This window comes from Mastigoproctus giganteus, chromosome 8 (genome assembly GCF_048544385.1).
Source record: "Mastigoproctus giganteus isolate SK-2022 chromosome 8, ASM4854438v1, whole genome shotgun sequence".
NCBI classification, from domain to species: Eukaryota; Metazoa; Arthropoda; class Arachnida; order Uropygi; family Thelyphonidae; genus Mastigoproctus; species Mastigoproctus giganteus.
Window position 1 is genome coordinate 134,816,731 of NC_143582.1, and position 15,929 is coordinate 134,832,659.

The 15,929-nt window shown below is 37.0% G+C and overlaps 1 protein-coding gene across 6 annotated transcripts in view; it reads right to left on the reverse strand.

The window, feature by feature from the left end:
• The window catches only part of LOC150081834 (uncharacterized), a 173,329-nt gene that overhangs the window by 110,451 nt on the left and 46,949 nt on the right, over positions 1-15,929 (reverse strand). For 5 of the 6 annotated variants that reach the window (XR_016547254.1, XM_090378923.1, XM_090378924.1 and 2 more), the window contains exon 6: positions 4,791-4,863. Coding sequence is in view for 5 of the 6 variants with exons in the window: in XM_090378923.1 (XP_090235049.1) it covers positions 4,791-4,863 (73 nt within the window). In the remaining variant the exon portion in view is untranslated. The remainder of the gene's footprint in view (positions 1-4,790; positions 4,864-15,929) is intronic. The other variant, XM_090378925.1, reaches the window with a different exon arrangement.

Genomic DNA, 15,929 nt, shown 5'->3' on the forward strand with positions numbered 1-15,929 from the left:
TATAATTCAGCTTGCGACGGATAAATTTCCTTGAATTTTTGTTTTTGTTAGTAGATGCATCACACACTGAAGGAAGAAAGTATAGGTTTTTTTTCTCCCAAAAAACAATACAATGTGAGCAGAGTGCCTTTTTTCCCTTTAAATAACAAGAAAACCACTTGATAATCCAGATAAAAAAAAAAGCTTGCATTATTATAATTGTTTTTTGGAAACATTATCAGTACAGTACTGGATGCATATTTGATCTTCCAATGAAATTTCAAGAAAATATTTCTATTGATAGCAGCTTTATAAATTTCTGAAAACTGTTGTCAAATGAACTTTGCATTTATCTTACCTTGTGTGTGCAAAAGAATAAATAAATAATAATAATAAAAAAATCCTCTACTAAAAATAATGAATTGTTAATTGTATTGTTACAAAATCTTTCTTTTATATATTACATATCGAATAGAATAAAAAGAAAGTGGAAATACGAAGGTAAAAAAATGGGGAAGAGTTCAAGTGCAGTCAAAGGTTGTAAATGCTAAACCATGGACAACAGAGAAACCATAGACAATAAAGAGCATGGACAATAAAGTGATATTAAAAAAAAAAAAAAAAAAAGAAGAACAGTTAAAGTAAGAAAGTGAGGAAGACAAAGTGAAGATAGGAAGACAAAGTGAAGATAACTAATAGATAACTAATAAAATATGCATAATAATAAATATATAATTACAAAATTGATAAAATAAGGATGTTGCCACACAATTCACAAAAAAGCCTCTCATCAGGTGCTAACGGCCAGGATTGCAAGCAAAATAGCAACATGCATCTTCATTTCTGATGTAAATGTCAAGCCAAAGGGTAAAAAGCATAAACATAAAGTTTTTTTTTTTTTTTTATTTATGTTTATGCTTGACAAGTTGCTATTTTGCTTGCAATCCTACCCATTGGCACCTGATGAGAGGCTGGTTTTGTAAGTTGTGTGGCAATATCCTTATATTATCAATTTTGTAATTATATATTTCTTATTAAGCATATTATATCTTTTAGATTTCTTCACTCTCTATCTCCCTCACTTTCTTTCTAAACTTAATTTTGTTTATATCACTATATATATTTATATACATTATATAAATATATATAGTCACCCCTGGCCTTGTGGCAGTGAAGGGCTTATTGCAATGTATCCACTGTATTACTATTATTATTATTATTATTGCAATAAAGATTTCGATTTCAATATAATATATAATATAATATAATTATATAATATATATTATATATATATTACATATTTTATATTATTATATTTTATATTTTTTATGACTTAAAAATAAAATTTCAAGAAAAATATCCATTAGAAGCTCTGTTATAACCAGCATCAAATCGAAAAAAAAAAAGAAAAGCACAGAACTGAATAAATGGGATTTTTTTATAAAATAACTGCAATTATAAAAAACACATTTAGGATTTGTAAACTAAATAACATTAGTTCTCAGGGGGAAAAAATGCTGGTACCCTTTTGAGTTTAATTATTATTATTATTATTAGGGTTCGTATTTTTATGTATTATCATATTCATTTTTCGTTAAGATAAAGAGGCATGAAACTTAGTGGGTCGATGTTACATGGTCTGAGGATCCTAAAGAAGCATGTTTGTAATTTCATATTTCATCATATTTAACAGCATATTTTATACTTGTCGACATAAAATTTTCATATTTTGTCTTAGGATAATTGATAAATTATTTATCAAATTGATTTGAAATATATTTCTATAAAACCTTGGGAATTTACATTTAATCATTTCACATTCCAGCATGGGCAGGCACGAGCAGCTAAATCCCAAAGTTATTTTGATTGGCTGGTTAGTCACTCACGATGACACTGTAGTGTAATTTTAGCTGTAATTGAAAACTTTACAGTAGTTTCGCCTTATACTGAGTTCAACGAATTATTCTTTCAACAGTAGAAACTTCAGCTGTTGGAGAAATGAAGCCAAAATCGAGCAAAATCGAGTTTTTTAGAAAATTGATTTTTTCTGTGGTTAAAGGAGAGTCTAAAGACACATACCAAATGGATGGTAAAATAATATATTGCAACGCGTGCAATAAAGAGATACGTAAATTAATTAATTTTTATTTTTGGATGCTTTGATATATGGACATTCCAAATTTAATGTTCATGCATATTTAGTTTTTTCATACAATTTTTCATATAAATTGGAAAATAATAATAATTTTTATAAATAATCTTAAATAAATATATAAATACTTTAAGGTTCCATGCAAGAAAGTATCCCAATTACAACAGCATAATGTTACTGCTTTGCATGAAGCAAACGTAAGGAGAAGGAGAATTTCAGGGGTGCATACTACACAACAGCTGCTTGCTGCAGAAAACCAAAAAAACACCAGATTCATTCTTTGCCAATTTATGCCAAGCAGTGGTTGCCGCAAACATTCCTTAGAACAAAGTGAACAATCCAGTCTTCAAAAGCTTCTTGGAAAAGAAGCTTTTGAAGACTCGAACGTTATGGAAAAATTACCTTGAGGACTGCTATAAATCGGCATGCTCTCATTGATTTTATTAAATTATTAATTATGTGACCAAAGACTGAACGCTGTGTAGGTTATATTTTAATTAGTTTATTTATTTATTAATTTACTTACTTACAGTGACTAAACAATATTTGCGAAGATATTGAAAGCAGCTGTGTGTGGGGTTCAGTTGATGAAACTACGGATTGTGAAGGCAGATATGTAGCTAATTTTATTGTCGGAAAGCTTGATTCAGATGGACCATCTAAATCATATCTCCTTGCATCAAAGGTTCTGGGTAAAACTAATCATGCATCTGTTGCTAGATTTCTTAATGTTTCTCTTAGTAAGTACCGTATCTCTGTGATTGACTAATTGCTGCTACATTGGAATGGGAGTCAACGCATTTAAAATTAAACTAAAAAATTATATTTTTGTATTTTTACTTATAAAATGATAAATTAAATTAATATAGAATTACTTATTTCTTTCAGGTATTTTGTGGCCGGATGGTGTAAAATCTGATCGTTCTCTTCTTTTATTAACGGATTCAGTAGCCTACATGCTTAAAGCCGGGAAAGCATTGGAGGTATTTTTTCCGAGCATGATACAGCTTATTTGTTTAGCCCATGGTCTCCACCATGTATCAAAACAAGTGTGTTTGGAATTTAAAGATGTTAACAAGCTGATATCACTGACTAAAAAGGTCTTCCTTAAGGCGCCCTCAAGAGTACAGCTCTTAAAAGAAATGCACCCTCATTTGCCACTTCCACCCGAGCCAGTAATCACAAGATGGGGGACCTGGCTCGACGTTGTGTCGTATTATGGCTGAAATTTTACAGCAATCAAGGCAGTTAGTTACCGTTTTAAATAAAACTTAAATACATGGTATTTAAAGCCATGAATAATTATATTTTTATTTACAGGTAATTGACAACTTGGTACCCGAGGAAGCTAAATCCATATCTGAAGCACAGGAAATTTTTGCTAAGGAGAAGGTATCCCATAATGTTGCTTATATTGACAGTAATTTCTCTTCCTTATCTTCCTCGATTACTAAACTGGAGGCAAAAGATATGCCTCCAATTAAGACAGAGATCATTTGAAAACTAGGAGACAAGATGAAACAAGTTCCAGGGGAAATCGGAGAAAAGTGTTAATAAACTAGATGCAGTTTTGCTAGAAACCAGGCTTATCCCACCATATCCAAAATTTCCCAAGTTTTCGAGATTGCTGTTGAGGGACTTCCTCTAGCTTAAGGCGTTTAATTTTGCCCAGATCACATCTTGTGATGTTGAGAGGTCCTTCTCTGCTTACAAGCGAATATTAGCAGAAGATAGAAGGAGATTAACTCCAAAACATTTGGAGTGGATACAGGTATTGCAATGCTATGGAAAGTACTTAGCAAGATTTTTGTATGTTTAAAAAATTTTATTTTAATGTTTATACTTCAAAAATAAACTTGCAAATTGTGATATTTTCATTATATTACTTGTTAGAAATTTGTATAACAAGTCGTTGTACAACTTTAAAAGAATAAATAAAGTAAATATTATCATTTATATGGTATGTAAAGGTAAATTATTTTGTCATATTTGGTTAAATTTAATGACATATTTTCATCATGTTTTGACATTTTTAAGATCATAAAAATCAGAACCCTAATTATCATTATTATTAGCCATATGGTGCAAGGAAGCCTGAGGCTTATGCTGCACCAGCCAAAAAAAAAAATTTTCTGAATTACCCTGAAGAGAGAGACAAAGAGAGAAGTAGAAGGGAATCACCAAGAAAGAAGAATGATGATATCCAGCTCAGTACCTTGGGTGTCAAGCCCATACTCACCAGAAGCCCTTGGGGTTTACTGGGTTATCTAGACCCAGGCAGATATGTAACAAAATTAGTGCAGGACCAGATAAAGGTTAAATGTGGCATAGTTGTGAATGTTTATAACAGTGAAGTAGTCGGCTGCATTGGAGATTGCAGAGAGCCACAAGATGATTCTAACAAGATGGGGCAACATGCAATGTGACAAGAAGCAACAGATTTACAGTGCTAAAAGTTTTTGTTAGTAAACTAATAATTTGGAATTATGAAAACAGGAAGTTTTTCTGTTCCTTTCTTGTGTTTTTATGGCTGTTAGGAGTCAAAAAATGTCTGGTTAATGCAGTGATTATAATTTCAATGTTTTAAACAATTCAATTTATGAAATAATAAAAAATGTGGGAAATAAAATTAAGTACTAAATATCTAATACCCACTCACACAAGTACTTACTACTCCGGCACTGGAAGCAACTAAGGCTGAGTCACTACCATCAGCAGCTGTTTGCTTCTTTCTAATTATAAATAACATATGCAAGAATTATTCATAAAAGAACACACACACACACACACACACACACACACACACACACACACACACACACACACACACACACACACACACACACACACAAAGAGAGAGAGAGAGAGAGCGAGAGAGAGAGAGAGAGAGAGAGAGAGAGAGAGAGAGAGAGAATGTCTTTATTCCCATTTCTGTTTGAATTAATTGTTTTTATCTAGAGAATCATTTCAAGTCACACCCAAGGGTTTTATATGCACTTCAAAATAAGCACAAAAATAATTTGTTAATATTAATTTTGATGAGTTTCAGACATGGCACAATCAAAAAGTTCCTGGACTTCCATAAATGCAAATTTCATTACATTAAAACACTATCATTGAAATTCAACAACTAGAAGCCTTTGAGCTATAGTAATAATAATGTTGTTGGAGTGGGGTTTAATGGCACAAGCTACTATGGCCAAACTGCGCCTGTAGAAGTGACTGTATATGTTACAGGAAATAGGTCTAGATGTGACTGTAAACATTGATAATATTTTTTTTTTTTTTTTTTATGTAAACCCCAAACACGAGAGGTATTAGAACCTATAGTACTTAGTACTGTGCTTGGGTTGGAGATTGAGAAAACGAAAGAATATATTTGTTGACATTGGACTTGAACTTCTGTAGACTGTAATTTTCAGGAAATACGTATGAAGGAAGGTTGTTCCAGAAAACGGCAGTTGAATGAATAAACGAAGACGATGAAAAGTTGGTTCTGTGAGTTTGAAGTTGGACAGTAAATGGATGCTGGCTGGCAGCACGTGTTCAGACTGTTTTGAAAGAGAGAGCAGGAATTATAGAAGCCAATTCCGAAGAACAGTGCCCATGAAAGTATCTGTAGAAGATGCATGCAGCAGAAACAGTGCGTTTATGAGAAAGCGATGGAGAGACTCTGTTACAGATGAATCATTAATTAACCTAACTGCCCTCTTTTGAATGGATCAAGAAGCCTGAGAGAGGTTTTGGGGGCACCACCCCAGATGTGGGAACAATATTCCATGGCAGGGCGGATTTGCGATTTATACAGAGTGAGCAGCTGTTTGGAAGAAAAGTAACGCCAAGAGCGAAAGAGAAAACCAAGTTTTTTAGATGCAGAGGAAGCAATATTTGTAATGTGCTTGTGTCAAGAGAGATTAGCCGACCGGGCTAGCCGAGTGGGTAAAGTACCTGCCCGGCAACCCAAAGGTCGCGGGTTCGATTCCCGCCTCGGGCTTGGATCACTGTACTGCAAAAACCTTTGGAGGTGCAATATGGCCACAGAAGCCGATGCGCCAACAACTACCAAATCAAAAAAAAAAAAAAAAAAAAGAGAGATTAGAAGTCAGGGTAATCCCCAAAAGAGATATATCATTTTGCCTAGAAATCGGAGTGTCACTAAAGATAAGCATAGGAGCAGAAGAATCCTTTTTGCGAGATATAAGACAAGACTGAGTTTTAGAAGGGTTGAATTCAATTAAGTTGTCTTTGCCCCACTGGAGAATTACCTGAAGATCGGCATTTAAGGAATTGGTAGCAGATTTTCAAGAAGTTGAAGCTGATTGAGCAGGACAAGGTTTCTCAAAATGGAAAGTGGAATGTAATGTGCTATCATCAGCAAAACTATGGATAGGATTTCCAGTCAATGGAAGAAGGTCATTAATATACAAGAGGAAAAGAGTGGGGGGAAAGAACTGAACCTTGGGGGACATCGGCATTAGTGGAGAAGTTAGAAGACAGAGAGCCATCTACCATCACCCTCAGTGAGCGATCAGAAAGAAAACTGGATAACCAATTACTAAAAACAGTTGGCAAACCATAAGATGGAAGCTTGTTTAGTAGACCTTTATGCCAAACACGATCGAAAACCTTAGAGATGTCAAGGGCAACTACTTGTGTTTCACCGAACCTTTCCATTGAATTAGTCCATAAATAGGTAACGTAAGCCAGAATATCACCAATGGATCGACACTGACGGAATCCATACTGGTGATCGTTGATCAGACGGAAGGTTTCTAGGTAGTTTAAGAGTTGGCTGTTAATTGATTTCTCCATTACTTTAGAAAGAGTAGATGTAATTGCAATGGGACGATAATTGGATGGGAGAGATTTGTCACCCTTTTTAGGAACTGGCTGGATATGAGCAAATTTCCAAGCAGAAGGAAAAACACCTTTGGAATAAGAAAGTGAAAAAAGGCGGCAAAGAATAGGAGTAAGTTCAGGAGCAGAGGTTTTGAGAACAAGTGGAGAAATACCATCGGGACCTGGAGCTTTCTTAGCATTAAGATTCGTCAAAATCCTTCTGACATCCTTTTGATGGAAGACCACAGGAGGCATTGAATGGAGCATGTTAGGAATGGTGGGAGGTGTTTTACCAAGATCATTAATACATGAGTTGAAAGAAAAAATGGGATGCTAGCAGGTCAGCTTTATCCTTGGCTCAAGTGACAACAGAACCATCTGGTTTGGACAGAGGTGGGCAAAAGTTGTGGCCAATAGCTTTGGCAAGAGACCAGACTGCTCGGCTACCATTAGGGCAAGAAGCAAGTTTTCTACTCTTAGCCTGTTCAAACTCTAGTTTGGACCGATTAATAATTGATTTACAATTGTTGCGAGCTTTGGTGTAGGCAGAAAATGAAACTGAAGAATTAGAAACAAGTCAATTACGATATGCAACATTCTTCTCTTGAACAGCCTTAGCACATTTATTGGAAAACCAAGGTTTAGATAAAGGACAAGATTTTAAAGTGGAGTGTGAGATAAAGGATTCCATTCCTGCAAGAATAATTTCACTGACATGATCTGAGCAAACGTTGAGATCAGAAGTTTTGAAACAGTAACCCGACCAAGGAAAAGAAGTCTCGCAGGTCATCCCATTTTGCATTCTTGTAATGCCAAACAACATGAGGTTGGGAATAGCCATGAGATAAAGGTTCCATTGGAGAAGAGACAATCACCAAGTTGTGATCTGAAGTGCCTAAAGGACCTCTCACTTTGACCGTGTACTTAGAAGGGTTGTTTGTGAGAAAAAGATCAAGCATATTGGCTGTATGATTAGGATTGTCCGGTATTCTTGTAGGTAAATGGACAATCTGTGCAATGTCATTAGTAGTTGCAAAAGCCTCAGCATCTCGACCAGCTGGGTCAGTGTGACTAGAAAACGGAAGCCAGCTGGAGTTTTGAACATTAAATTCACCAAGGAAAATTACCTCACTGTTAGGAAAGTTGGACTGCAGAAGGTCAAGTTGCAAAGAGAGGAAGTCAAAGAGATCCAAGTGATTAGTGGAGTTGGGAGAACGGTAGAGACAACAGATGAATTTGACACAATGAGGTAGAGAGATTTTAAGCCAGAGAAGATCAAAGAGAGGAGATTCCAAATTGCCAAGTCTTTGACGGGGAATATCAGAACGGACATATGCACTAGTACCACCTTTGAGGCGAAAGGAATCATACAGCGAATAATTTGGGCATCTGAGATGAGCAGTAGTTGAATCAACCGATAACTGAGATTCTGTCAGAAAAAGTACATGGGGTTTGGCAGACTGCAAGTGGAAATGGACATCACTGAGATTAGAATTGAGACCACGTATATCTGTGAAATGAATTAGGAAGTGCTTGGGAGGTTTAGATCTTTTCACAGATAAGCTTGCTCTATTAGTTTGACAATTCATGGTGTATTCAATAGTAAGAAAAAGTGGGTGGGACATGCTGTATGAAGTAATGAAATTTTTGGATATGGCATACACATGGTAAGAATATACCCAGATCCTTGACATAACGTGGCCTCGACAATGCTCCCCGCATACACACTACTCGGACCCCCCTCCAGTCACTATCTGGCAGAGTAGAGGTAGCAAGATTATACACTAGCTGATCCGGAAGCCTCCTAGAGAGTTACCAATAGGTTCGGTCCGGTGTACTAACTAGCAGCCAGCCTGCAAACACCGTTTTAGAGCTGTACCCTCGAAATGTAAGGAATATTGGATCTTGCCACGATGTTCATCATAACCTCAAAAGTCATCAATCATACTGCATGACGGAAGAGATAGGGGAGGGTTGACCGGAAATTAGCTCTAGAGATTAAACATGGGTTCCACCACTTCAAGCCTCCAATAAGCAAAGTAGTGGTATTGCACCGGTTGATGAGAGTCATCTACCACATAGTACTGCCTGATAACATAGAGGGGTGGCATTCCTCCACGTGGTGTGGGCGCCACACCTCAACCCCTGCTTACGTTGGTTCACACCTGGGTGGTCACCCACCATGTACTTGTGTATGGAGGTTATACCCAGGATTACTAACAGTCCCACCGTCGTGAAGGTGCAAGCAGAGGATTTGGCTGTCACAGATAGTCCGGACATCGCTGAAATTGGGTCCACTTGACTTGACTTGAGTCACAGGAATATCAGTTCCATCAGCGTTTTAGACTCCCAGGTGGCAAGTACAGCTTGTCTGGCATATCTGAGAGAATGTCTGTGACAACCTCAAGGACCAGGTAAGTATTTTTCAGGTAAGTAAAAAGTTCTGAGAAACTGCTATTATCTCCAAGTATATGGGTTAGTTGTGAGGTTTTTGTAATAATAATAAAAGTAGTACTAAGTCAATCAGATAGCAATAAACTTCCTAGGAGTAATGATGTCAAAATTGAGTACTACCATTAAGGTCGAGAACATCACAGCCAGACCAATCTCCATTATGAGAGAAATCTTTCAGGGCGATGCCCCGAGCCCACTGTGGTTCTGTTTAGCACTAACCCACTATCCACCATGCTCAACAGCAGCAAGTACAGATATAATCTCAAAGAAGGAAGGAAGAACCTGTACACCCTCACCCACTTGATGTACATAGATGACATCAAGCTCTATGCAGCAACTGAGATGCAATGCCAGCGACTACTCCGGATCACGAAAGAATTTAGGAATACTATCAGGATGGAATTTGGTCTAGACAAATGCAACACCCACAGATTGCACAAGGGAAAATTAGTTTGTCAAAACTACCAGCTGTAGACTGGTAAAGAGATCAAAGCCATGACAGAGGGAGAGACCTGCAAATAAATGGAGATGATGCAGGCTTAGCAGTTAGAGCACAGAGAAATCAAGGCCTGCCTGACCAAAAAATACCATCAGAGACTCAGAAGCCTGCTGAAAGCAAAGATGAATGGAGGGAACAGTTAAAGTCATAAACACCTATGCTGTCCCAGTGCTAACATACTCCTTCGAAGTCATAGATTGGACTAACACAGAGCTGGAGGATATCATGAGAAAGACAAGGACTATGATGACCAAGAGCCACCAACACCACCTGAAGTCAGCCATGACAATAGTTAGGAAAGAGGAAGGAAGGGGCCTGATAGACCTCATCGAGCAACAGAAAACAGCAATAGCTAACCTGAAGGATTACTTCCAGAAACACACAGCAGCACTCTACCAGGCCATAAGGAAGATAGACAAGCAGTATACCCCACTCAACCTAAGTGAGGATTCCCCTCCCACCAAACGACACTAGAAAGATGGGGAAAGAAGACACTCCATGGCAGACACTACAATGACCTCCATGAAGATCACATAGATAAATTTGCTTCCAATGCATGGCTCACGAGCGGGATGCTCTTCCCTGAGACTGAAGGATTCGTGCTCACTAACCATCCAAGACTAAGTAATCAACACCAGAAACTACATCGCCAAGGAGCCCGGAGTGTGAGATGACCTCAGAAATGATCTAACACATCACTGCGGGATGCAGGGTGATCACCCAGACCGAGTACACTCATAGACATGGCCAGGTAGCGAGGATAATACGTCATAAGCTAACAAGGAAATACTAGTTGATCAAAGAAAGTGTACCGTACTACAAGTACGAACCCCAGGCAGTACTACAGACCCCCCCCAACCCACAAGCTGTACTGGGACAGCACTATAATAACTGATAAGACAATCCTGCACAACAGACCAGACAACCCTTATGGACAAGAAGGAAAAGGCTTCCTATTTGATTGACATAGCAGTGCCCAACAGTGGCAACCTCCAGAAAACCCAGAAGGAAAAAACTCAGGAAGTGCACGAAGCACGAACCTAAGACAGGAGATTAAAGAAATATAGCATATGCAACAAGTAACGACCATCCCGATCATCGTGTCAACCACCGATATGGTACCAAAGCCCCTACATAACAGTCTAGCTGCAATAGGTCTCCCAGTGAACATCTACAAGGAACTCCAGAAAGTTGCAATCCTGAACACCAGAGAGTTCCAAGACCAACAGTAACACCAGGAATAACAATAACCACCCAGTGTACTTGGTAGCAATACCTGACACAAGGTGGAAACCCCAATCAAGGAGAAATAATATCATTATCATTATTAGCCATATGGTGCAAGGAAGCCTGAGGCTTTTGCTGCACCAGGCGAAAAAAAAAAAAAAAAAATTCTGGGTTACCCTGAGAGAGAGAGAGAGAGAGAGAGAGAGAGAGAGAGAGAGAGAGAGAGAGAGAGAGAAGGAAATCACCAAGAAAGAGAAGAATGATGATATCCAGCTGAGGACCCTGGGTGTGCCAAGATACTCACCAGATGTGAGCCCTGGGGTTCTATAAGAGCAAAAAAATAAAAAATAAATAAATAAATAAAAAATAAATAATAATAATAATAAAAATTCTTCACATTAAATGTCTCTTACTGCTTGGAATGGTCAGACATTCCAAACAGTAAGACACAGCACTTGCAAAGTCCTTGAGCAGTAATCCAACTTTGCCATTGTTGATAGAAGTTCTCAAACTGTTTTGACTTGGCAGCATGGATAACATGTGATCTATCTAACATTGTTTTTGAGGGATATAGAGATGTAGGTTAAAAGTGCTTCCTCCCTTTTAATATAATTAATTTATCAAGTTAATTTATCAATAACTTCTGCTTTTCTGTGGAAGTGATGACCACATAAAAATTTCATTATCAGAAAGAAAAAAAAAAGAAAATCACATAACAAGAGGTCAAGCGAGTAGAGTAGATTGTAACACAACAGTATTGTGCTCAGTGAGCTCTTTGTTTAATGAAAAATGAGTGGTGTGCAGGTGCCATTTCAAGCAACAACTGCTAATCTTTTGCTGCCCATCCACCATTCTAGAAGATTTTGTCATAGCGCCTTTTGAGCTGGCACATTATTTTTAACATTATTTTCTTTATTCGCAGTGGTAGCTTGAAGAATGATTTCATAGTGCACCAAACTATGATGGTTAAAAAAAAAAACTTTCTAACGTCTTAGATGAAACTTGAGTGGCACAGTGCACAGATAAATTAATTATATTAAAAGGGAGGAAGCACTTTTAACCTACATCTCTATATCCCTCAAAAACAATGTTAGATAGATCACATATGCCAAACCTTTGGTTATTCTAATCTGTGTTGAAGTAGCAATGGCAGTAATCACTGAAATATCTGATTTTCATCTATACACAACTTCCAATTGGAAATAAATAGATACTTAGAAATGTCTGATTTCCATCTGTACATAAAAAAGTAAAAAAGTAAAGTGCACCCATTATCAACCCACTGCAGGATGGAAGCCTCCTCAACAATTCATATTGAGGGAAATGGACCATATTCTGCCACGCTGGTCCAGTGCGGGTTGGCAGATCGACCGTATTCAGCAGTCAGGGGCTTGAACCCCAGTCTACTCAAAGAGCGTGTGCTACTGCACTCCCACTCCTGCCCACTCGGCTACGGAGCAGCTCTGTACATAAACAGACACTTAAATAAACAGAAACTTAAATCTCATTTGGCTAATGCAGAAGCTGTCTGGCCATTTCAATTTTTTAAGGCATATGAAAAAAATGAAATGGTGTGTGTGTGTGTGTGTGTGTGTGTGTGTGTGTGAGAGAGAGAGAGAGAGAGAGAGAGAGAGAGAGAGAGAGAGAGAGAGAGAGAGAGAGAGAGAGAATCCTCTCTCCAATCCTCTCCATAAACTGGATACATCATTTCCAGTATTTTGGTTAAAAAAATAAAAATTCACTAAGCACTGAAAAATTTGATGTTTCTGCAATGTTATGAATTTGACATTTTTTACCCTCAAAAACAGTGAAACATTCTTCACCCTCAAAAACCACATGTAAGTTGCAGTTTTACAACAGAAAATCACCTTGAATTTACCGACTGCAGCAGCCAGTCTAGAAACTCCTTGACTGTACTATGTTTATACTTCAATAATGATAGTTATATAATGGCAAATACAAAAAGGTGCATAACACTAGTAAGCTAAAGCAATATCAATTTCAGTTTATACAAGCACAATTCTCAACTAAAAATTACTATGGTTTATAATTAATAATTAAAAAAAAACACACAAATCTATATTAAAAAAGAAAAGGGGTTTCCATCCCTGAGAAATAAATGACTTGCAGGTGCCATTTCAAACAGCAACTTCTAATCCTTTGCTACCCACCCACTGGTTTAGATCATCATCATTGGCTGTTTTCAATCCACTGCAGGATGTAGGCCTCTCCAACAACCTTCCAGTTCCTTCTGTTTTGTGCAATGGCCATCCATTTACTACCCATGAACTCATGAATTTCATCAGTCCATCTCCATTGTTGTCTTCCAGGTTTGTTTTAGCTCCTCTTCAGTACCATTCTGTTATTTTCTTAGTCCATCTGTCATCATGTTTTGTTATATATGAGTTATGTATTCTGCCCAAGTTCATTTCAGTTCTTTAATTTTGATAGGAATGTCCTTTATTTGTGTTTGTTACATAATCCATGTGTTTCTCTTCTTATCTAACAGTCAGATTCCTAATATAATTTGTTCCCTTCTTCACTGTGTAGTTTTCAGCTTCTCTTTCATTCCTTTGGTGAGTGCCCAAGTTTCACTTCCATAAATCATAGTGGGGAGTATACATTGGTTCATTATTTTAAGTTTCAGACAAATTGGGATATTGCTCCTCAGTATGTGACTATATTTCCTGAATGCTATCCATCCGAGATTTATTCTTCTCTTGCCTTCCAGCCATTTATCATTATTACAGGCAATGACTTGTCCCAAATAAGTATATGAATCCACCTTTTCAATTACTGCTGCTTCAATAATTATATCCCTTTCTGTGGCATACTTGTTCATCATTACTTTTGTTTTAGCCATATTCATCTTTAGTCCGAAATCCTCACTAACTTTGCATAACTGATTAAGATTTTCCTCTTATTCATTGGGATTGTGGCTTATGATCGCAATGTCATCTGCAAATGTAAATGGTTTAGGTACTCTCCATTCACATTGACTCCTTTCTGCAACCAGTCCAATCTTCTGAAAGCTTCCTCAAGTGCAGCAGTAAACAACTTTGGAGATGTCTCCTTATCGAACTGCTTTCTCAATTTTAAATTTGCTACTGTCTTTGTCAAGTCTAATAAAGGAGGTTGCATTCTCATATATTTTCTTCAAAATCATAATGTATGGAGGTGTCTATGCCTTGTCTTTCCAGTGCCCAAAAACATTGCCTTATGCTGTATGGAGTCAAATGCCTTTTCATAAACCACAAATGCCAGGCATAATGGTGTTTATATTCATTTGCTTTCTCCATTAGCTGTGATATTACGTGAAGGTGATCCATAGTTGAGAATCCTGTCCTAAAGCTAGCTTGCTCTTTCGGTTGATTCTCATCAAGTATTCTTTCTAATCTGTTAGTAATGACCCTTGTGAACAACTTGTAGATGAGGGACAACAACTGTTTTGGATACATTTGCCAAATTTCTGCTTACAACCAGCACAACACCTGTGCTGTGCTGTGCTGTGTTCTCCTCAGGACCTTTTGAATGGGCAAATTGTCTGGGTGGTTTTACTGCTCACTCAGCTAATTAATCTGGTGAATTGACATGCCAAATTAATGACCAGTATGGAAAAATAATTTAAGACATTTTGTTGTTGTTATTTTGTTTTTAGGAGCATTAGCAACTAAGGCCATATTGCTCCGGGGATATGCGGTGGTCATTCCCCGACCTTTCCGCATCCTCCGTATTTGGTGGTGACGGGCTTGAAAGACATTTTGTAATTAATACTCACAAATTGTAAATTACATTAAAATATATGAATAAATTAGATGCCTTAATGATTTTAAACAGTGATTAATAAACATATTGTACATAGAACTTCTAGAAACAACTCATACATAATGTTTTAAGGTCACATCATCTGCTGCCAGCTGGCTTGGTGGCTGGCTACACCCTATACTTTCATGCAATGCAAATTATTTATGGAAACGATTAATGTGGCTTTTCATATTTTTGAATATTCAATTTAGCAAGCCTTCCCCAATTTTAGACATATCAAAATCAATCTAGTCTTCAAGGCCACATTGCAAAACTTCGGCATAACGAACATTATGTGTCTCGGTCTCAGGTATCACTTACTGTCAGTGCACAAATCAATGATTTGTTCATATTAAATCTAATAATAACATTATTTTGTATTTATTAAATTAAGCCATAATGAGTAAAAAGTTAAGCCAGGAAACAACACTCTTTAGTTATTTTAAGACAGATGAAACTGATAAGCATAGTAGCAAAGGCAGCAAACCAACAACAGATCATCAATTCCTGACAAAGACATTGCAGAGGATGGTCCATCGGGTTGAATTAAATTCTGCACAGTCTCTTTCAAATGTAAAATGCGTGTTCTAAACACTGCTTATTGGGTATTAACAGTAAGCAGTTTAAAAATTTGTATTGGTTAGTGGTGAAAGATAATGGGATCATGTATTCCACGTGTATGAAATATGAAAAGAGACAGCCCACAAACAAGGAAATGACTTGGTTGACCATGAACAAAGTAAGTTACACACTGATTCTTGTTCAGATATAACTGAAAAATGTGTACTAGATGAAACTGGATTAGGGCAAATTGAAAAATCAATTTTGAATAACTTGCAGATAGATGTTATGCTGGAAACTTTAAGATCTGTATCGGACAGCAAAAAATGAGTTAACATATACTACATTATTTGAAAAATTGCTTGTTCCAACTTAAAACATCTTATTGTTGGTAAAAATGCAAATTATACCTCA